At 45.2% G+C, this 22540-nt stretch overlaps 2 protein-coding genes across 28 annotated transcripts in view; one reads left to right on the top strand and one right to left on the bottom strand.

Moving 5' to 3' along the window:
- The window catches only part of FKBP15 (FKBP prolyl isomerase family member 15), a 32172-nt gene extending 31093 nt beyond the window's left edge, over positions 1–1079 (bottom strand). For 5 of the 20 annotated variants that reach the window (XM_083596957.1, XM_083596959.1, XM_083596946.1 and 2 more), the window contains exon 1: positions 827–1076. In XM_083596957.1, coding sequence (XP_083453083.1) covers positions 827–969 — 143 coding nt within the window. In that variant the 5' untranslated portion in view covers positions 970–1076. Of the gene's footprint in view, positions 1–826 lie in introns of all 20 variants that reach the window. The other 15 variants (XM_083596962.1, XM_083596964.1, XM_083596963.1 and 12 more) reach the window with 6 other exon arrangements.
- SLC31A1 (solute carrier family 31 member 1) overlaps positions 1–22540 on the top strand; it is a 65947-nt gene that overhangs the window by 36496 nt on the left and 6911 nt on the right. The window contains exons 1-5 of one of the 8 annotated variants that reach the window (XM_083597081.1): positions 1204–1325; positions 4930–5100; positions 20543–20720; positions 21566–21638; positions 22121–22289. In XM_083597081.1, the coding sequence (XP_083453207.1) occupies positions 20586–20720; positions 21566–21638; positions 22121–22289 (377 nt within the window). In that variant the 5' untranslated portion in view covers positions 1204–1325; positions 4930–5100; positions 20543–20585. Of the gene's footprint in view, positions 1–1203; positions 1326–1369; positions 1509–4929; positions 5101–9932; positions 9988–13849; positions 13983–20542; positions 20721–21565; positions 21639–22120; positions 22290–22540 lie in introns of those variants that run through there. The other 7 variants (XM_083597083.1, XM_083597082.1, XM_083597079.1 and 4 more) reach the window with 7 other exon arrangements.

Below are 22540 nucleotides of genomic sequence, written 5' to 3'. Positions count from 1 at the left end.
TACAAAAGGTGTGGGGTTCCTTTGGCCCTCTGGATTGTAGCGCAAGTGCACTCTCATCTCCAGTGGTGTAGTGATCTGGGGTTGCGGAGGTTACTATTTCTGCAGCAGGGTCCCTGCCTCCCGCACCCAATCATCATGAGAGGGGAACTTTTTAGCCACTGCAAGGCCAAAGCTAAGCATGTAAGAAACAGTGAAAACACAAGGCACTTCGGTTTCAGCTCAATGCTGGCTCTGCTCAGAGTAGGTCCACTGAAATGGGCGGGCATAACCAACGCATAGCTTAGTCGGATGCAAGCCAGTGCCTCCCATTTCATCCTTAGCTGGACGAAACCCCGCCCATTTCATCCTCACCAGCTGGCTCAAAGACGCCTAGCTCAGCTGAACTTCGCCTCTCTCTCAGCGCCTAACAGCACGTATTTGCAGACAAAGCCCTCTGCATGTGTTCGGAATTACCCTTCGCAAACCTGCACCCACCCACCCCAGCCCCACATACAGCCCCATAACGACATGCAGCCCCAAAACCACATATAGCCCCAGCCCCACATGCAGCCCCAGAACCACATACTGCCCCAGCCCCACATGCAGCCCCAGAACCACATACTGCCCCAGCCCCACATGCTGCCCCAGCCCCACATACAGTTCTAGTCCCACATGCTGCCCCAACCCCACATGCAGCCCCAGCCCCACATACAGTCCCAGAACCACATGCAGCCCCAGCCCCACATACAGCTCTGGTCCCCTCACACAGCCTCGCCCCCTCACGCGGACCGAAAGACACCCGCACACCCCGCATCTCCCCCCACGCAGAGAGGCGCCGCATTCTCACCCTCCCGTCGGAAGCTGGAAGGCGTCGTCTTCTTCGTCCATGTCCCCCAACATCCTGACGGCCCCTCGCTCCCCGCGCCCCTCGGCTAAGCCCAAGCCGGGAGGCGAGAGCCGCAAAGTGCGCGGCTGCAACTTCTCGGCCATGGCGCAAGCGCTGGGCTGCGGAAGCGAAACTAGCAAGCCAAAGCGGCCGGCGGCACGTGATCACGGCCAAGCATTTACCGGTCACCAAGCGGCCCAAACTTCCAGGCAGAAGAAATAAACGCGTCCACGGGGGCGCTAGCGAGCCGCTGCCGCTGCCGTGATTTTAGCGCCGGGGCTCTTATGTTTGACGGAAAGGGAGGGGGACCAATGGGAAGCTGGTTTCTGGGAGAGGGAGGCGGGAAGGCGCGTGACGCTTGCTCGATGCTGGCCAGTGAAGTGGCGCCTCCGTTCGCCGGGCGAAGAAGGGACACGTCTGAGGAGGTCGAGGCAAGGAGCAGAAGGCGAGGAAGGCGCAGGTAGGCGGCGAGCAGAGGGAGCGAGTGCGAGGGTTCCGGTGCCAGCGCCTCACGGGGGGGGGGGGGAGGCTGAGGGCATAGCTGTCAACCTTCCCTTTTTTTGCGGCAAATCCCCTTATTCCAGTGCCGTTTCCCGCTGCTGTCCCGGATTGTTAGATATCCCGTAGCCTGGCCCCGGGACAGGTGAGGCTGTTGATCCCTTTTTTTCGAGGCTGCTGATCCCTTATTTTCAAATCTGAAAGTTGACAGCTATGGCTGAGGGAGGTGGACGAGGAGGCAGGGAACGAAGATAACTGGAAACAGTTCCGTTTTTATATGTGTTCATATATCTATATGGTAATATTGAAAAATAATAAAATAAATATGATCGTTACCTCAAGAATAATGAATAAATCCTAAATGACAGAGGAGCAACGGGAACGCAGGGAGCCTGGGGGCCTGAGGGTGAAAAGGAGGAATGAAACGGGGGTGAAGAAGGGCAGGATTCCGAGGGGGAGGCAGAGGGCAAGGAGGGACGAGTGCGGAAAAGGCGGGTGGCTGGAGCTCGGGAGGTGGGAAGTGCCGTTGTATTCCGATGTGGCATTTTAGTTCTTGTTTATTATTGCTTTCGTCTGATTTCAATATCTTTGGGTGCATGTGCCACACAGTACACTTCAGTCACATTCAAAGCACATGCTTGCCTCCCCCAAAGGATCCTGGGAGTTGTAGTTTGTTCATCGTGGAGCTACATTTCCCAGCACCCTTAAACTTAAGTTCCCTGGCTGGCTGCATACACACCATACGTTTAAAGCATGCGTCTTCCCCCCCCCCCCCCAAGAATCCTGGAAATCGTAGTGTACCCCTCACTGGGCTACAGTTCCAAGCACCCATAAACTAATGTGCCCAGGGTACTTTGTGGGGAATGTGCTTTAAATGTGTGGCATGTGTGCAACCTGGTTGCATATGCAACATACATTTAAATTACATTTCCCCCCTTCAAGTTCCCCAAACCCTTAACAGACTACAGTTCCCAACATTCTTTTGTCGTGAGGGGGAATTGTGTGCTTTAACAATGTAGTGTTTTCACAGCCTCAGTTGTTTTACTGTGTAAGTCGCTTTGAGGTACCTGAGTGCAAAAATGTCACTAATAATTGTAAAATAATAAATAAAAATAAAATGAATTGAGTGAAGAAGAGTAAGGATCCGTGAAAGCAGAAGATAGGCAGAAGAACTCTGTTGCAGGAACAAGCCAAAGCCTATCTAATCCAGCTTTCGGTCCTGACTGAGGCCAACCAGATGGATGTCCTCATGGAAAGCCCACAGGGAGGAGCGGAGTGCAACTACGGTGCTCCCTAGCAGCTCATATTCAGACGCCTACTGCCTCCAACAGCGGAGGGAAGACATAGGCATCATGGCTAGTAGCTGTTGGTAGCCTCTTAAAGCCTCTGTGAGTGAAGGTGTGTGTGGAAAGGTGAGAAGGATGGGACCTGAGTGTTGAATTGAAATGAGATTTGTAAAGTGTAGGGGACTGAATGGAATGGGTGACAGGATGAAGAGGTGGGTTAAGGGAAAGAACATGAGAGTGAATGATAGGCGAGAGACAGAGGCCGAATGAGAAAGGAGAGTGGTGGTAGAGAATGATCAGCTGGCTGGACTAGTAGAGTTTAATGTTATAGGAAAATGGGGAGGTGTGTATTTATGATCAGCAGGCCTTCCAAAGTGCCGTTGTAGGAAGCGATGTAACTTGCCTTCCTAACCCTCTAGTTCTTTTATATCCAAACAGTTTCTTTGAGGGATTTTTCTTTTTAGGTTTTTCAAGACTGAGCTAGAAAGAATCTCAGTTTCCAAGCTGGTGAAGAAGTGTTTGCTGATTTGGAAGACAAACAGGCCCAAAATACAAATAAATCAATAAATCTATATTGTATAGGAGTGGCTTGTGTGAAATGTTTTTTTTCCACCCTTGCTTTGGAGGTGGCAGTGTTGTAGGGCACTTCCTAGATTGGCGGACAGGAGTAGGTGGATAAGTATTCTAGGCATCTGGTTTCCCAGGCTCCAATAAGTGTAAAGGTGGCACCTAGAACTTCTCAGGCTTCATGATTGGTGCTGACTACTGATAAATCATGATTGGTGCTGACTACTGAGGAGTAGGAAATCTTTTTGCAGGTGTAGTCTAATTCATTCTGCCCAGAAATGCACCCTTCTTCTGTTATCTTCTGTGCCTCAGGTTCCATTTCTGGGCTGTTGTCCAGGATCTCCTGGTTTAGAATGCCTTTGTCTGGAGAGTTGGCTAGGCACGTCTCCCAGAAGAATTAAGAACTGATTTTAAAAAGGCTTTTACACTCTTTGAGATTAACTCTGTAAAAACAACAACAAAAAACAAACTTTTCTGTAATAAGAGTCTCTCTCAAAATGTGATTTGAAACTTGAGAGTTTAGAAGCCAGCTGTATTTTCCCTGTCAATTGTGTCTTTGAAAACTGCATCACCAGAAACAGCAGATTCAAATTCTTTGTACTCATTCAAATCCTAACAGATGTTGGTTAGATCGGACAAATAGCTGAAGAGGAAACTGAGCTGGTGTAGCCAATAATGTGGGATTTAAGAGGTTTGGTGATGCATCTTACTCTAAACACCCATGACATGTCATAGAAAATAATCCAACTCTGGGATCATCTCTTGAGGTTAATTCTTGCACTGAACAAGTGGTGTGCCTTTCATTCCCACACACTGCTCTAGTAATGTTTGCAGCTGAAGCCTACATTTCAAGAAAGTTCCAGGAATCAGTGAACAGAAGCATTGCTGATTTTTCTACAGTGTCTTATAACAAGCTTGTAAAGCTTGTGTGGCCTGGGTAGCCAATTCAAAATTTGTGGTCACCAGAACATGCCCTTGCTACAAAGAGCCTGCTGCACCACTGGAACATGGTGTAAGATGAAGGACAAAGATGCAAGGGTGTGGTATCTTTCCTTATCTCTGCACCTGCATCATCTTCCTCCAGCTCAGAGCCAGAAAGGTAAGACAGAGGTTTGTTTTGGCTCTCTGTTCACACCCAGCAAGTGCAGAACTAAAGCAAGCTGTAGGCTTCTAACCATGTTTGGGACTGCAGAGGGAGTAATTTCTACCCCTCTGCAGCTCTAATGTCAGAAGAAGGCTCAGACTTGACCCACTCGCAACAGCACGTCTGACTCCTTGCCCTGATGAAGGGAGCAAGCACATCCCAGATGCAGGGGCAGGGGAACCTTTGTTCCTCCAGATGTTGCTACACTCCTATCAGCCCTAGCAATCATGCACAATGGACAATAATAATTGGAGTTGTACTTCAGCAACTTCGGTGGGAGGGGGAAGGTTCTTCACACTTTTGTTAGAGCATGTACACAGTTTTAAAAAGAAATCCCCAGAAACCACATTGCCCTGTTCTAGCTGTTTGATTCCAGTCACTGTGCTATCCATCTGACCTTGGACTGTGTATTTGCCAGATCGAGAGTGTTTTCATAAGAAGAGGGCACAAAATAAAAATCAACCTGAGGGCAACTTTCCTCCTTTTACTGTGTACCTGCCCATGTCCCTGGGGTTCTTAAAGGTGGTATTCCTATTGACTAAACAGTCCATTTTTTTCTTTCTTGGCAGTGTACAGAAATCATCAGTCTGCTGCCAGGAGTTGGAGTTTAGGCTTAGGTGTTCGGGAGCAGAGCTGAGAACACAAACAACGGAGAATTACAGATGATATAGATTGCAAATTTTACACAGGATAAGAGCTATCTCTTCATTTGTAAACTTTTGAAGTCATCCGTAGTTAAGGTAAGATTTTTGGTCTATTTTTAGCTTGTTAATTAATGCTTGTTTATCTTCCAGAAGTTCATTTATTTTGTGGACACTAATTAGCTGGCAGATAGAGAATCCAAATAGTTCTTCTAGTTTCGTGAATAGTTAAAAGAAGGAGATATTGCCGACCTAGTGCCCTAATTTAAGAACTATTATACAGTGTGTGGACTTCATTAATGTTCCTTGCTCAAGACAGTTCTCCACCTCCCAAAACTTCTATGTCGTATGAGAGGTTTATCTTATCCCTGACCCCCTTATCTCAAAAGGGAGTTTTCTCAATATGCCTTGATTGCCTTTAATCACGGCATAATGATCTCTGCGGACAGGAGTGTCAGCAGCTGATAACTAGTCTCCCATCATTCCTCCTTAGAAGTCGAGTTCAGTAAGGCTTTTGACAGTTCCCCATGATATTCTTGCAAAGTAGGTGGTAAAATGTAGACTGGATGAGGTAACTGTTGACTGGTTCACTGACCGAACCCAAAGAGTGCTCACTAATCATCATCCTGGAAAAAAGCGACAAGTGGGGTACCACAGGGTTCTCTCCTGGGTCCGTTGTTATTCAATGTCTTTAAAAATTACTTGGATGAAGGAATTGATGGGGACGCTCATTAAATTGGCAGATAACACCAAATAGGACAGGTAGCTAATGGATTCAAGATGACCGTAACAGATTGGAGAACTGGACCCAAACTAACAAAATGAATTTCAATACGGGCAAATGCAGGGTTCTGCACTTAGGCAGGAAGAACCAGATTCACAAATATAAGATCAGAGACACTTGTGAAAAGGACCTAGGGGTCTTAGTGGACCACAAGCTTAACATAAGTCAACAGTGTGATGCAGCAGCAAGAAAGCTAATGCAATTCTAGCCTGCATCAACAGAAGTATAGTGTCCAGACCAAGGGAAATAACAACACCACTCTATTCTACCTTAGTCAGACGATAGCCAATATACTGACAAGCTGGAACATGTGCAGAGGAAGGAACCAAGATGATCAAGGGTCTGGAAATAAAGACTTCACGGGAACAGTTGGAAGGAGCTGGGTATATTTAGCTTGGAAAAGAGGAAACTAAGAGGAGATGTGATAGCCATATTCAAATATCCCAAGGGCTGTCACATGGAAGATGGAGCAAGCTTGTTTTATGGTCTGGAGGGTAGGACTCGAATCAATGGCTTCCAGTTACAAGAAAGGAGATTTCAACTAAACTTCAGGAATAACTTTCTGACTGTAGGAACTGTTCAACAGTGGAACAGAGACTCTTGGGAGGTTGTGGACTCTCCTTCCTTGGAAATTTTTAAGCGTAGGTTGGATGGCCATCTGTCATGGATGCCAGATGTTTTAGTTAGGGTTGCCATATTCCCAATGGTGAAAATCTGGACAGAGTTGTTGAGTTGTTGTTTTTCTTTGGATCAAAGTTGCTGAGCTTTTTTTGGGAACATCTCTCTTTTGGGGGGCTTTTTCTTAGATTTTTAAGATTTTTTTTTTAATAGCCCAACTTGCCATACTTTCAGGTTTTCCCAGACATTTTGCCGATTCAGCAAAGAATCACCCAGACACCATTTTCTGAACAATTCCTGGACATATGGCAGCCCTACTTTAGTTGAGATTCTTGCATTGCAAGGGGTTGGACTAGATGACCCTTGAGGTCCCTTCCAACTGTACAATTCTATGATTCTATGAAATACTCTGGTCCCAGACCATGTACAGCTTTATAGAGGATAAACCATGGTAACTAGCCTAGGTGCTTCTGCTTTTTGCTTCTTAAACATTTTAATTTTCTTGCAGTGGCATCCAAAGCAGGCCTGTTTTTAATAAGAAGGGAGAGTCTCATTTGTGCTGACTTGTCTGCTTACCCCAGAATAGACTTCATGTTTGTTGGATTGGGTGGTGTTAATTAAAGTTAAACTTTAACTCAGAGTAATTAGAGTAGAGATATTGCAATTAATGGACCTAATTTCATTAATTTCAGTGGGTCTGTTCTGAGTAAAATTTAGGTGAATGTCCTCCCCCCCTTGGTTTTTTCTTTCTTTTCTTTTTTTCTAGAATCTCAGGATCTATCAACCAGAGTCATATGCAAAAGATACACAAGATTTAAAGGGCATGTGTCTAAGTGCATTTTGAGCCTAGGGATTTGTTCTCAGTACAAGAACTGAACTAAGCTCACAGTCCTCCCGGTTAGCCTTCAGCTTTTTTCATTTCAGCATATTATTCATATGGAAAGAATAGTTGTTTATTAAACAAACAAAACAAAACAAAAAACACCTAGTCGATCAGTTGCAAGTCGCTCAGAGATCTACCAGTAGATTCCAATCCACCTTCTTACCGCCCCTAGTCTGTTCTGTAGTTACTCTACATGGCAGTAGGGTGGGAGGAAGCCTTGAGAGTACACAGTGATAATGCGAAAAGGCTTGCCTTAACTCCACAGGAATGATTCTCGTCTCATTGTAAAATCTTGCCAGCTCTCCTCAGAGTGGGTGTTACTTGAACATAGGGTCCACAGCTAGAAAACAGTTGCAAAACCCACAAGCAACCCATACAAAGAGTCACTCACAAATGTGCATCACATGCCTATATTCATGTGCCCTAAAGTTAATCTCTTCTTGTCCTTTGTCAGTGTCATTTACCCATGCCTGTATGGAGGCTTCCAAACAGAAAACTATTTTTTTCTTAATCTAGAGTAGTCTGTGTAGTTATTTGGCGGGACATTTAGGTTTGGGTCATGTGACTTTCTAGGCTAGCAGCGCTTAATCACAGGTCATACAGAATCTTTAATTGCTAGAAATAGTGGTACATTGAGGAAGCAGGCTGACTTGGTTTTGGTTAGTTGCACCCCCTCTTTTTGCTTCTGTTGCCCTCTCCCCAAATATCTCTATTAGAATGAGCTCAAGTCTCAAACGTCCCTGGGGGTGATGGCTTGGAAGAAGAGAGACTGTGAAGCTGAAGCAGCTTTGGAGAGTTAATAATTACCCTCCAGGTATACACAGTGGGTCTGGATGCTGCATGTCAGTGCCATTGAAAGCTGCTGTGTGGAAACTTTGATCTGCTGAGGGATTGTTGGCAAGGGCGGAAAGCTGGTCTCCTGCCAGCTGTGAAATGGGGAAGCAGATGGGGAGAAAGGAAGCCCCCAACCCTTGTTGGCTTATTCAGGATTTCTTGAAAAGCATTACGTTTTTAAGAAAGCCAGGAAGCTAGATTATTGGAACTTGCAAACCTTTATTGTTCTGATGCCAAACAGGAGTTCACTCTTTCCCTGTGCTGATTGGCAGCAGGCTCTCCCAAGACCTCAGGTAGTGGTCTGTCCCAGCTACCTGACATCCCTCTTAACCTGGGAATTCCTGCATGTGAAAAATCAGCTCTTACATTGAACTATGAGTCCTCTGGGCACCACATAGCTTGGATTGCTAGTGGGAAAGGCGAGCTGCATTTCCTACTGGCCGGACCATATATGCAAATCTTTATCTTTGACCACTTCAATATCTTTCTTATGACCAAATGCACGGCATGTTGTCACAACATGGCCTAGCTACCACTATATCTTCCCTCCCCGCACAGCCCTCCTCCAATCAGCTGCTCACTGACAATTAGATAGAGGGTAATATTAAAAGGCGATAACATTTGAATTCAAGGAAGGCTTCTGAAGAAGGAGCAGTCTTGAGAGGCTTCTTTAGCAAGGCAGCAAAAATATACCACCAGCTTGACACCATCCGTTGCAGAAACAATTTTTTCTTGCTTTGGTTACATTCCCCCCCCCATCTCAGAGCTCCATACCCACAACTTTAATGTGTATTTTTGCAGATTGAATAATCTGCCAAAATACAGAGTCTGCCTGTCTGCTGTTCTCTCTAGGGGGTGAGAAGGACCTTCCTAACACAAACCGAACTGCTCATTGTTCCATTTGGCTGAGGTCCTTCCTGGTTTTGAAACCTGATGATCCCTACAATTGCTATGTGCTATACTAAAATAAAGAATGGGTTTACATACATTTGGCTGTGTTTAATGTTGAGTCTTTACAGCACAGGAAACGGTCATAGCTGAGTGGGAAAGCATTGGTTTTGCATGCAGAAAATCCCAGGTTCAATCTCTAGCAGTACCTCCAAGTTAAGGTTAGGAGAGAGCTCTGCCTAAACCCCTAGAGATCCACTGCCAGCCAGGGTAGACAGTATTGAGTTAGATGGACCAATGGTCTGGTTCAATCCTATGTTCTTGCTGTACAAAGTGTATAAGATGTTGTGGGGGTACTTTGCCATTCAACTCTGAATGGAACTTCATGCCTCATTTCTCCCACCTTGCCCCATTTGTCCTCCTTATGTTTCTGACTTTTCTGTAAACTGTCAGAACACACTATCTTCCGTTATGTGGTCCTCCATCCAGATTTCACTGGCAATAGTGATGGTTCATAGGAGGTACCTACTATTCACTGCTCCTGGCTGTTGGCCCCCCCAGATACCTGCTCCAGCAAGCAATGGACTTGCGTCAAAGGCTCTAATCTGCCAGCCCTCTGGCCTTATCATGCCAAGACAAAGTTGGGTGCTGTTCTAGAGTTCAAAGTTGCACAACAGTTGCCTGTATCCAAAGGGTTGCAGTGCTTCTTTGGAGGATGGGGGGCACAGGACCAAAACCATTGCTCCTGTTTTCTTTTGATGCTGCAGTGACTTTTGGCAGAACCCCACTGTAAGCAGGTTTACCATCTTTTTTGGGGTCAGGCACGGGCAATGGACTTGAGGGTGGAGCTTGCCAATTGGATCATTACAGCCTGTTGCAATAGCTGTAAATAATAGTGGCAGCAATTCCTTTACAATGACATTCTAATCTAAAGGCTTAGTCAGAGGAGAGGTACAGAGGTATTGTTTCCCCTAGTATGGTAAGTCTTACATTGTGCAAGGGCACAATGTCCATTCTCTTGTCACCTCATGAACAACAGTATTGAGTTTGCAAAATATCTGCGGGGTTTCAGGAAATAAAATTGCTCCTTCAGCAGGAGCCAGTTTCCCTGGTGCTTTTCTTCCTGTAACCTAGATTCTTGCCTTGATATGGTCATTACTGTACCAGCCTGTGCCTCTTTAAGTTCTCCCAGGAAATAATAGTGATGATCTGCTGAGGGAAGAGGGGTTTGAATCTCTTACAATATTGCTCTGTGCCCTTTGGTGTGGTTCGCATGGCTTTATTGCTTACCTGGGTCCACCTTGCACATTACACAGGCTCCTCTCTGGGAGGAGACTGTCTGAGGAAGGGCTGTAGCTCAGTAGCAGGCATCTTCAGGTAGGGCTCAGAGAGACCTCAGTCCAAAAGTCTGGGGAGCTTCTGCATGTTCTGACTTTGTATAAGAAAGTATCCTATGTTTCTCTCAAATGTTAAGCACACACTTTGGTGCTGAACATCATGGTGTGTGGCCTGAAAAGCCTGGCCTTTTTTGGTTTCAAGAAGTCAGATATTGTTCTTTTTTGTCCTCTTTCTTCCTGCCTGGTTTGTGCTTATTCTTTCCAAATGGGAAGAGTGAATGCAGCATCCTACCCTCAATGATCCCCTGGGCTAGGAAGGAAAGATTGCTGCAGTGCTCGCTTATTGTTTGGAGAGTAGAGTATGTGGTGCTGCACTATAATGTCTGAATCCGCTACCTCTTCCAATGTGAGCAGATGAGGAGGAGGAGCTTCTGCTGTGTCTTAGATTGGTTGTGTCTTAGATCGGAAGAAAACACAACAGTATTTTTTGCTGTCTGGGGAACACTTTGCTGTAGGATGTACTAATTCTCATCCACCTGGGAGAGGAAGAGCAATTATTTGCTGACAATGAGCTAATTGCAGCTATGAAGCAAAATATACAGACCAGTTGCCTTTGAGGTTTGGAAGAAATTAGGGGTTAATATTGGGACTGTGGCCAGTTCAGTCTTTGTTGTCTTTTTAAGGTTGTGTGCCACATTGCCAGGATAGCATTATATGGAGAATAAAAAGGGGATTTGGGGATAGGTTGTTGTCTCCAATCACTACTTGTGATCTTCTTTGGAATACCTGTTTGGATACTGTTAGATGAGGAGGTCTGAACTAGGTGGACCTTGATCTGATCTCAAGGGGAAACTCCAATTTTCCAGAGCAGAGGTGCAAGAACCTCTGGTTCGCCACATATTGCACCATAACTCCCATGATCATCCCATATTGTTGGACCACAGGTCCCTCATCTCAGTTATAGAAGGATTAAGTGAGAAAAACACTTGTGTGGGAGACTATCTCCAGAATTGAATCTGAGCTGCATCACACATTAGAGAAGCTATAAGCCACCTCTGAACTCTCATGAGCTTCTGTGTTCTGACCCCTGACCTCAGGTTCACAGGAGTAGAGGCAGTGCTCTCCAAATACTTGAATCTGCACTAAAAATAGCAAAATTGTCAAGTGTGGGATTGGAGTGTGGGAGAGACATTAAACAAAACAAACACAACTGGGCAAAATCCTTATCAACCTCATGATTATAAACATGCAGAAACATGAACCTAATAGTATTAACTTCTTTTTAAAGCTTAAAGATAACCTCATTGGCAGGATAAGTTGTAAAACCTGTACCTCTGGTGAATGTAGACCTCTAGATTATCTCAATGCAGTTGGGTGTGACTTGCCTGTCAAGTATGTTGTTGCTGTGATAATTGGCCCATCATAAATACTTTCTGGGCTGGCAGCTGATTTCAAGCTTTTAGAATAGCCAATAGCAGGGTGGCAAGCTTCAATTTCCTGCCCATGGAACTTGGTCTCTAGCTGCATAAATGTGCATGCACACATACAAAAGGCCAAATAGAAGTAGTGTGCCGCTATAAGAAATGACTCACAAGGTCATGCCTCTGTACTGTCCTATTAGTCCACATCTAATACACAGGACTAGGGCTGAGCTGAAATGGAAAAGCATATTTCATGGGAAACAATCACCCCTTGTGAATGCTACCATATTTTTCCGTCTATAGGACACCCCCGTATATAAGACCCCCCTATTTTAGGGGACTCAATTTTAGGAAAATGAGGGGAGATGGCCCAAAGTTGTTGAGCCTCTCCCCCCACGCAGCCGGGGGCAGGAAACACTTCCTAGTTTCCCATGCGCAGCAGCATGGCGGGGGGGGGGGGAATCTGCGCTCCCATCAGCCATTGCGCTCCAGTGCTGCTGCTTGTGGGAAACAATCCAGGGAGCGCCCGCCGCACGCAGCGGCATTGGGGAAAACAATCCAGGGAGCACCCACTGCACACAGCGGGGGAAGTTGCACTCTCTCCAACGAGCTGGCTGGTGGTGCGCAGCTTCTGCGGCCCCCATGTAGCTGCAGGCAGGAAACACCCCCCAGGTCGCTCCCTGCTTGCTGTGGCATCGGGGGAAGCTGCGCTCCCGCCAACAAGCTGGCTGGCGGCACGCCACTTCCCCCCCCAATCCACTATCCATGTATTGGACAACCCCAGTTTTTTTACATGATTTTTGAGTCAAAAAACCTCGTCCAATACACGGAAAAATATGATACTGTATATACTCACATTCACAAATGCAGCAATAAGAATTTGAGGTGGGGGGACTGGAATATGGGGCAAAAATTTCCTCCATTTGGTTTGAGGGTGGGAAGCATTGGCCTCACTTTGATTTGGTTTAATGATGCTATTGCAGAACCAAATCTGTTGCCATGATGTTGTTGTCATATTGGTTATATGATCGTTGATTGCCTGGATGACATAGCCAGTGAGATAATTTTTCCCTAGCCAAAAAGTGCCAAGGCGGCTGTGAAAAGAGGAAGTGAAATAATGTGAAAAAAGGGTTTAGAGAGGTCTCTTGGAGAATATCTTGGTGAGATGTCTCCCCTCTCCCCATATTCCATGACACTTGAGCATCCTGAAATTCTGCACCAAATATATCCCCCAAGAAAAATTTGGCTCAAGCCCAGACCTGCATCTCCCTTCCAAACCTCTCCCTATTCTGACCTTTCATGTACCCTGCCACTTATCTCCCCAGCCTAGCTTGATTATAGTTTTCAGTCAGGATAGGACGGAAGGTGAGACAAGATTCAGCTTCCCCTTAGCCGTGAACTCCTTTGAGGCAGCAAAGCAGACCCTCCCATTCTTCCATTTTACCCATGAACATTGCAGTCCTATGAATAAATAAATATGGCTGCTCCATCATCTCCATATGTGTTCTCCTAGTAATACAGCCTGCCACCACCCTGGGCAATGGACATGGTGTTGTACATAGTTTGTCATAAGCCACCAATACATATTTTATTATTCAGTCACAGACCCAGTAAATCATAAGCCATAAATCAGCCTGTGTGTCAAATGAGCCTGGTTTGCAACCCAAATTTCAAAAATAATGCAACTCAGGGAGGGGACAGGGAAGAGCAGCGTAAGCACAGAGAGCAAAGGTTTACAACCAAACAGAGGCAGTGATAAGGGGAAGGAAGAAGCGAGATAATGAGGTTGTTTGTTTGTTTGTTTTTAAAAGGAGAAGAGGAGACTGAACGTATGAGTTGTGTGTGTCTGGATATAAAATTCAACAGCTCTTTGCTCGCCATTTCTCTGAATATTTGTGGAAGTGTGGGCAAACACTTGGATCGAATCCTGTTGTGGCTCTTTCCATAAATATTCTTCCCCTCAACAACTCCTTTTTGCAAACTGCTGAGGTTCAGGGCTTGAAATGTGGTAGTATTTACTTTGGAGAGGAAGTGGTTAATATTTGCAAAAGGATGTCAGGAAATTGAATAAACTGGGAGCAGCATTCTGGTCTTATGATGTTGAGATTAAGAGTATCCATTGCAGCTGGCAAGAGAGTGTGTGAATAAACAGCTCTGGGGTCCCTCATCTCCCTTTAGCGGGCAACAGGTTAGTCTGAAAAGAGCTTGGCTCAGAGGTAAGAATCCCTAACACTGTGTTTACCTGCCAGCTTCTGCCTCACCTGTATGTATTGGCTGTTATTTCTAACTCTGCATGTGTAGCAGGGAATCTTTTCTGGTTAACAAGGAGACAGGGCTAATTAGATGCTCCCCAGCATTTGTTTGAAGTTTATATCATTTGTCCTGGGAGATAGAAGGGGAATAATTTACATATGTATGTCTGAGCTGTGGACTATCTGCTGTCTGCTTATGGGATGGATCAGAGCACCAGAAATAGTGGCTGTATCTCACTACAATCTGGAGAGCGTTCCTAACAAGCATTGTCTGCTCGTGTGGAATTGCTGCAAGATGGGAACATCCCAGTGTGGCAAACCATTTGTTATCTGCCTCATTGGACGGCTGCTATTTTTCCAAACCTGGGATCTGGTGGGGAGGGAAAAGGTTATGTGTGTGTTGAACAACCTGGTCACAATGGAAACCCAAGAAGTGTGATGTTTAACTCTTGTTCTTCTGGGAAGACCTGAGGGCAGTGATTAAAGGGCAGAGGGATATGTGTGTGTTGAATTAAAAAAATATATTGTATTCTGCATTTGTAAGTGCTCTGCATCTGTAAGTGTTGGGTGAGAGGGAAAGTCGTTTTGATTTGTGCTTCCTTGAACATGTACATGTTGGAGGAGGGAAGCTTCCTGGTGCTATAATCTCCTTAGCAGTGTAGTGTTTTGATTTAAGAGATTTTGCTGTTAACCATTGGATTAACCAGTGCAGTAAAGCTTGTTAGCCACTCAGTTATTATTTTTTTATCTTAAGGGTTTTGGTTCAAATCTATTTATACAGCTGCGCATTGTCGGCTGAAATCTAAAGCCCTACTTAGACTCGCCCAAGTGTTTCCTTAGACCCAGTAGGACTTTTCCCGTTTGAACAGCTGATGGGCTGTGTTGTAAAACAGGTTTTCTAACTCCCCTGCAGTTTTGCTATTGAAGTGTGTGTGGGGGGGGGTGCTTTAGGTGGTTTACATGTCCTGTATAAGATAAGCAAAATTGATTTAATTTTTTTAAAAAAAACTTGTTCTGATTCTGCTGGTCCTGAGGAAGGAGTGAGATCTGAGCAGGACACTTTGTCCACTGGATATTTTATTGGTTTTGGCCTGGTGCCAACATTGTCAGCTTTGGGGCGCTGAGCCTGTTTGCTCAAGTTTTTGGTTTTAATTTAGATCACACTTAGATCAATTTATAATCTGGGATTTTTTTGTGTTCATCTTCTAGTGGGGTGGGGTAGGATTTGTTGTTTTTATTTTTGTTGGATGGACACCTATAGGCATTTTTTTTTACTGTATTCTTATTCTATGTATATAAGGTTGTATCCAATGTTTGGCCTATTGGAAAAAAGCAAATACATTTAATTATTCTGAGGTTCTAGGTCCTTTGTTACACGAGGGCACTGTTTGTCCAGCAATCTAGCCAGCACTTGCTTGTATCCTCTCTAAGTTAATTCTGCCCCCAAGAAGCTGAGCCATTTTGTTATCTCTCTCCCAACTTGTTGAGGCAAGATATTTGCTATTCTCTCTCTCTCTCCTCTCTCTCTCTCTCTTTCTCTCTCTCTCTCTCTCTGCCTCCTCTACTGGTCCTGTAAACTGTTCCTGCCAAGATAAACCTGCTTTTGCATTAATAAAATCTTTGAACTCCAGACACTGTGACTATTTCAGTCCAATTCACTCGAGCTACAAGCTCTCCAAGATCTGCCAGGAGTTGTTGTTGGTATCTGTCTATCTCAAGAGACAACTGAGTTCATCTCTGGGGGTAAAGTCAAACCGCTGTGTTAGCAGCACCAAAGTGACCTCTCCACGGTGTAAGCCCGGGCAGTTTATATGGAGATGCTGGGCTGCCCTGACAATAAGAATCACCTCTCAGCCTTGCTGATGTTGTCCAAAGGAACGCAAAGTAATACGTTTGGCACCAGCTTGGCTGCAGGAGTTACCAGAAGGAGGCATGCAGGGCACCATCCAGAGTAGACCAATTGAAATTAATGGAGATGCCTAACTTAGGTTTATTAATCTCAGCGGGTCTACCCAACTTAATCGAGTGCAACCCATTGTTTTAAATGATTTATGACCTGTTGGATATTTTTATATTTTTGTAAGTTGCTTCTGAGACATTTTTTTGTAGAAAGTAATGAATAAATGCAATTAATAATAATATTTACCCCACACTTCCCCCCCTTTGTTTGTGTGCACATGCAAAAATCATGCTACAAAATGAAGAAAAACAAGATATTAAGGCTGCAATCTTGTGCCTCCTAGGGCTTACGTGCCTGGGATTTGTGTTGTAAAAGCATAAATAATCTTCATAAAATAGGAATATTTTTAAGACCCAGGCAGGTAAAACTGAATCTAAAAAAGAAGTTAAAAGTCATGTAGCGACAGCCAAAGCACCATTGAAACAAAGTTTTCAATAAATGAAAGAAAAGGCTCTGTCATGGGTACCTTTGTAGCTGATTTTCCCAAATGGGACAAGGAGCAGAACCTCCAATTTGGTTCTTTCTTTTTTTTTTTTTACAAAAAAAGTTCAGTGGGACATGTTAAACATAACTACATTGGCTGCAAAATACCGCTTATATGTTGACAAAATTCAGAGAGAATAAACCTGAACCAGTGGGTTCAAATTGGAAGAAAAATTATTTAGACTGGGGATGGGAAACCTCTGGCACTCTGGGTAGTGTTGGTCTCCAGTTCCCACCAGCCCCTGCCAGCCCAGACAGTAACCAGGGATGATGAGCATTGTGGTCCAATAACAGCTGTCGACTAGTTTCCCGTCTCTGACATAAACACTAGGAAAAACCCTGATGTTACAATCTGTTGGGCAGTGAGACAGACTGTAAGCGGAGGTTTGATGGACATCTATCAGACTCCCTGTATGTAGTACTACATTTACGAAGTGTTAAACTAGAGATTCCTTCAAGCTCAATGGCCCTATGAGATCCTTTGCATGTAAAGTGTGTGCTCTGCACCAGGCTACAGCCTTTCAAGGACCAGTTTCTATATTTAAAGTTGCAAACTTGGAGCTATACACAGCCCTTTAATATGCATGTGAGTACATGGTGTGCGCTTGTAGCGGAGGAGGTTGCCTAGCACTGGAACACATTCAGCTCTTGATCTTCATGCTTTTTCATCATTTATGCTAATGTGCAGAGCAGACACAGTGCCGAGAGGTGGAGCCCCTCCCTGCCCTGAGATTCAGCTGCCAGGATTCACTTGGGTTGCCCAGGCTGCTCGGGAGTCCTGCCTGCGGCAGACAATAAGGTGCTTTCAGGCTGAGCCACTGGCTTCCTGTCAAAGAACCGCACACTTTGCTTTGGGGGCTGCAGCTCTGCTATTGCACTTGACTGGCTATGTTGTGCAGGGATCTCCTTTTGCAGTGGCTGGAAAATCTCTGAGCATCTGGTATTGCTGTGTAAGGTGTGGGCCTTGGCATGTTTGAGGGGCAGGAAAGAGGCTCTCGCCACACATCAACTTAAGTTACTTACTATTATTATTGTATATTCTTATTTGATACCCACCTTTTTGCCTGACGTTACGCAAGGCAACTTACAGATAAATAACAAGAAGGGTTAAAAACATAGAAAAGACCGTAATTAAAAACAACTAAACAATAAAATAAAAAATGTATACATATATAAAATCTATTAAAACCATATCAATATTTGCAATAAAAACAGCACAGCACCAGACCTTTCATTAAAAGCAGTCAATTCCCCCAAGCCTGTTGGAACAAGAAGGTCATCACCTGCTGGCAGAAGGACAGCAAGGAGAGAGCCAGTCCAGCTTCTCTAGGGAGGGAGTTCCAAAGTCTGGGAGCAGACACCAAGGCTGCCGTTTCCCACGTTTGTACCAAGCATGCCTGTGAGGGTGGTGGGACCGAGGGCCTCACTACTACTACTGCTGCCATCACCATATCGAAAGTCATTCAGAGCTGGGTTGGATCCTGTAACATTCCAACCTTTTACCATAGCTTCCGCCCTTGTTTTTGCCCTACTTGGGAGACTGCTTGGTTTGCCCCATGCATAGGGATTCTGTGGCCCTCCTGATGTTATTGGACTCCCCATCAACTTAATAGACAGGGATGGTAAGAGCTGTAGTCCAACAGCATCTAGAGGGCCACAGGTAAGTATTTATTTATTAATCTGTGGATTAACGTTGCAAGGTGATTTGTGGACACATTCTTAAAACCGGTTTAAATAATTTTAAAAGCAGTAGAACAACTGTGTATAGGTTTAAAATCAACACAGGATGAACACCTAGGCAGAGACCTTTTCCTCTTGTTGAAACAAAGATGAAAACAAACAGTCTTCAATTGTTTCTGGAAAGTACAGGTGGCAGGTGCCTGACATATTATTATTTTTATTATTTATTCAACTTATACACCGTCCTATGCCCGGAGGTCTCAGAGCAGTTCACAACATATCTCAAGAGGAAAACTCAGGAAGATAGTGGGGTGCCCACTATCTGGTTCCCCATTCCTGGTTTACACATATAAAATCGCTGGCACCACCAATCCATTTCTTCCTTCATAACTTTCCTTGGAGTCAATCTTCTGCTTTATTCCCTGAAAGTCCTCATCCCCAATTGAAACAAAGCCTACATGTGGTAGAGTTTGATAATATTCATTCCTTGTTATTCTTGACTCTTCCTTCTTCCCTCTCTGTTGAAATTTAGGCTGTGAGCTCCTTTGAGAAAGGACATGGCTCTCTTCCTGCCCCACTCCCCAAATATGTTACTCCTTGGAAGTGCCATGGCATTATAAACCATAAATCCCCCTTATCTAGCTGAGTTTTCCTGACTCTGAGAAAAGGGGGTGGGGGCAGGAGTTTGTGTCCAGTGTTCATCATTACTAGCTTCCTTACAGTACATGTAAAGTACCTTCTTTACAGTTCCAAACTACTATATGGTTTGGATCATTATATGGTAAACGTTTAAACATCTCCTTGCTTGGATTTCTTACCACTTTTCCTCCTGTGGAAACAGCTACACCTTGAATGTTGGGCAGCCACATTTTCTCTCTCTTTCCCCGGAGACTATTTGATTATCCGTGGCAATGAGATTAAAAAGATTTCAATCCAGCTTTCTGTGCACTTAACCATCTCCCGCTTCATTCAATTATGAAGACATGGGGGAGGGTGTTGCTCTGGCAACGGGGACTAGATGGCTGGGGGCAGCCGATGTCCTTTTCTGCTGCTGGACAACACCTTCACCTAATGTGACTATAGAGATCTGTTCCCCATAAAAATGTCCAGTTGCCAATTAGAGGGGAAAGTTTCCATGCATTTGACTTTTGAGTTGATGTAATTTAAAATAGGGCTGTAGCACAATTAAACCTGTGACAACAAAGTTATCTTTGTAGATGTTTGTGGATAGCTCCTGCAGTTCCCAAGCAGATATTTGATAAAAAGCATGTCCATTTTTGCTTATTCCTGCTCCCTGTTGCGTCATAGAATTGTGGGTCTGGCTACAAGGTGACCAGGTTCCCTTTGGTCCTCTGTGTGTCTGTGCAGTGTAGGATGGTGCTCATTGGGCCTGGTGGGCCAATGTTATGAAGAACATCAGTAGGTGGAGCCTGAATCACTGACAGGCAGAGTGAATTTTAGTCCAGCGTTTTCCCACCTGCTGAGTTCTACAAGGGCAACACTGAGACTAAGAGGAGGAGTCTGGGCTGGATGTAAGTAACGAGGCAGGCTGGGGCTGGCAGAGGGTAGACTGAGTTTGGTGGGGCAGTCCCATGTTTGCTCTACTATGTCTATGGCAGCCTTGGAAATTATTATGGAATAGTTCCTGGCCTGCTACATGCTTTTATGTACCCTCCGGCACCCCTTCCTTCTCCAGTTCTTAAATGCCAGTTCCTTCTGCCAAGCTGCTAAGGGACTCTTCCATGGGCTCGTTGCCCTTCACAGCTGGGAGAGCTGAATGGGATAGCCTTGTACTGCTCTGTCCATTATACTAGTATTGGTCAGGGGTCAGCAACCTAAGGCCCATGGGGGTCGTTTAACCGACCCACGAGCCACCCCTGAACCGAGCCACTACTGGTTCATGGCCTGATCTAAAGTAGGCTGTAGCAGCATCACCATATGGGGGGGGGGGGGGGAGAGAAAAAGAACTGGGTCCCCAAATGTATGCTTGAGTTAAAGTTGGGTCCCAGGTCTGTAAAGGTTGAAGACTACTGCTGCAGGTGACTTTGGGCCACTCACCAGCTTTCAGCCTAACCTCAGAGTGGTTGTGAGATCAAGTGGAGCAGAGGGGGAAAATGATGGAATATAAATAAAAAGCACTTTTAATGAATGCACTTCTGTATATACATGTTAGCTGTTCTTGCACTGCGCAATCTTCCAGAACTGATTTCTATATCCTTATGAGGTCTGGAAACTTGATTTTCCAAAAAAAACCTAAAAGAGTAATGAACATTCCAGTGTTTATGTAGAATACCCATAGGCTTGGTCTAAGGGCCAAGTTTCTTAAGATTAGCTACAGGCATGCCTCTTCCTCTAGAGGTACTTTCTTCTTAATTTCTTCTATTTTGTGTGTGTCTTCCAGGCTTCTACAGCATCCCCTGCCCTCTATTTCCTTGGGGGCCAAAATGTCCAACCATCACATGGCGCACATGGGCCATGATATGAATAGCTCAACGACGCCCACCCCAGATCCTCATGCACACCATCATGCCATGACAACATCGGGGCATATACATGATGGAGGGATGATGATGATGATGGTGAGTAGAGCTCAAGCGATACCTCTGATGCAGAAGCTGTGTGACAAATTTGGTCTGCCAGGCCTCCACATTGGATGTCAGGTGTAGGGCAGGCAGAGGTGTCCTGCTTGTGCACCTGAACCTTGCAGAAATAGGATTTGACTCCTGCTTTCTGAATGGTAGGGTATATCAGCAACGTCACCAGATCTACTAAAAATCTGTCCAGATCCAGAAAGACAGAGAGAAGCAACAGCACGCACATCCCACTTGGACTCTTCAACTCTGTGGGTGCCAACTCCCAGTCACATGGCCTGTTTGTGGCCCCACCAAACTTTAAGCAAGGTGCTGATCAACACCAACAGCAAGCCCTGTGGCATCCTGATCAGTGACTTTTTGGTGAAGGTGATCCCTGCCTGAAGCAGGGCTTGCTGATTGGCGCTTGCAGCAAGCCACACAAAAGTCAGCTTTGAAGTTGGGTCACCTGACAACAGGGTGATGTTGAATGATTGACAGGCACAGGTAATTTCAGAGGGTCTTCAAACCTTAGTGTATCTGCAAGTGTTTCTGAGAAGAGCCTCCTTCCATCTCATGAATTGGGAATTCAGCTGCTGACTGCAAATGGTGACTGGAGAGAGCAAATGTTGACCACTCTCTTTTCTCACATGCACACATTCACTACCCTTGGATCATGCTGGTAAAGAGAGAGGCAGTGGGGTGGGGCTGGGTGAGTAGGGTGCCACTCCAATGAATTTGCAGTCTCTGTGGTTCTAGTCCCATGCAACCTGTTTGAAACTGTGATGCCCAAAGACCCTGCCACTCACAAAGCTCCACTGTGGCATTAAATGGACTCCTTGTTTCTTGTGCAGGATATGACCTTCCACTTTAGTTATAACAATGTGCCTTTGCTGTTTTCCGGGCTTGTCATCAACACTGCTGGAGGTGAGTGAGTGAGTGATTTACTAGGTGCCACTAAGATGGGTCAAAGTATCTGTTGCCCAAACCACAGTCTGGTGGAGGAGTGGGGGATGTTGGACTGAATACAGTACAGCAACAGGCAGGAAAAAACATCAAATAATCTGCTAAGACCCTCAGCAATTTTCAAGTGGTTCTTAGGCAGGGGAGATGGGGAAGAGAGTTTGGGAACTGTTAGATTTACTGATTTATGTGTGGTAGATCAACTTCAAGACTTGTTCCATTATCCAGACCTCCTTGGAAATGTTAACAATGGGGGTGGGCCATAGCTCAGTGGTTTATCACATGTGGTCCTTCTGAATAACTTAATGCTGGAATCAATGTTGCTGAGTAACAACCTCAGCCAATCAGATTGTAGTGTCACTTGAGTGCTTTACCTGCCTTAACTGGAGTGCTGATATCCCAGCATGGAATAGATCCAGGAACTTTCCTCCTTCTCACTCTGCTAGAAATGGCTGGTGCATTTGTGGCCATTTTCCTCCTGGCCATGTTCTACGAAGGCCTGAAGATTGCCCGAGAGAGCCTCCTCCGGAAGTCGCAAGTCAGCATCCGCTACAACTCCATGCCAGTTCCTGGACCAAATGGCACAGTCTTGATGGAAACACACAAAACAGTTGGGTACGCACACTCTTTCTATCTACAGGGGACTTTAACATGGGAAACCCAACTGGGGCATGGCCAGTTCATGGTCCTTTCTGACCTAACTCACAGTACTTGTGGTATCTCACAAAGCAACTTTTCTCAGCCTGGTGCCCTCCATATGCTTTGGACTACATCTCCCATCAGCCCTGACCACTGGGGTTGTGCTGCCTGGGTCTGACGGGAGTCAGGAGTCCAAAATTATCTGTAGAGGATACCAGGTTGGGGAA

The sequence above is a fragment of the Podarcis filfolensis genome (assembly GCF_964270895.1).
Source record: "Podarcis filfolensis genome assembly, chromosome: Z".
Classification (NCBI taxonomy): domain Eukaryota; kingdom Metazoa; phylum Chordata; class Lepidosauria; order Squamata; family Lacertidae; genus Podarcis; species Podarcis filfolensis.
Note: the sequence above shows the minus strand (reverse complement) of the source record. Positions and strands in the feature narration are given on the sequence as shown.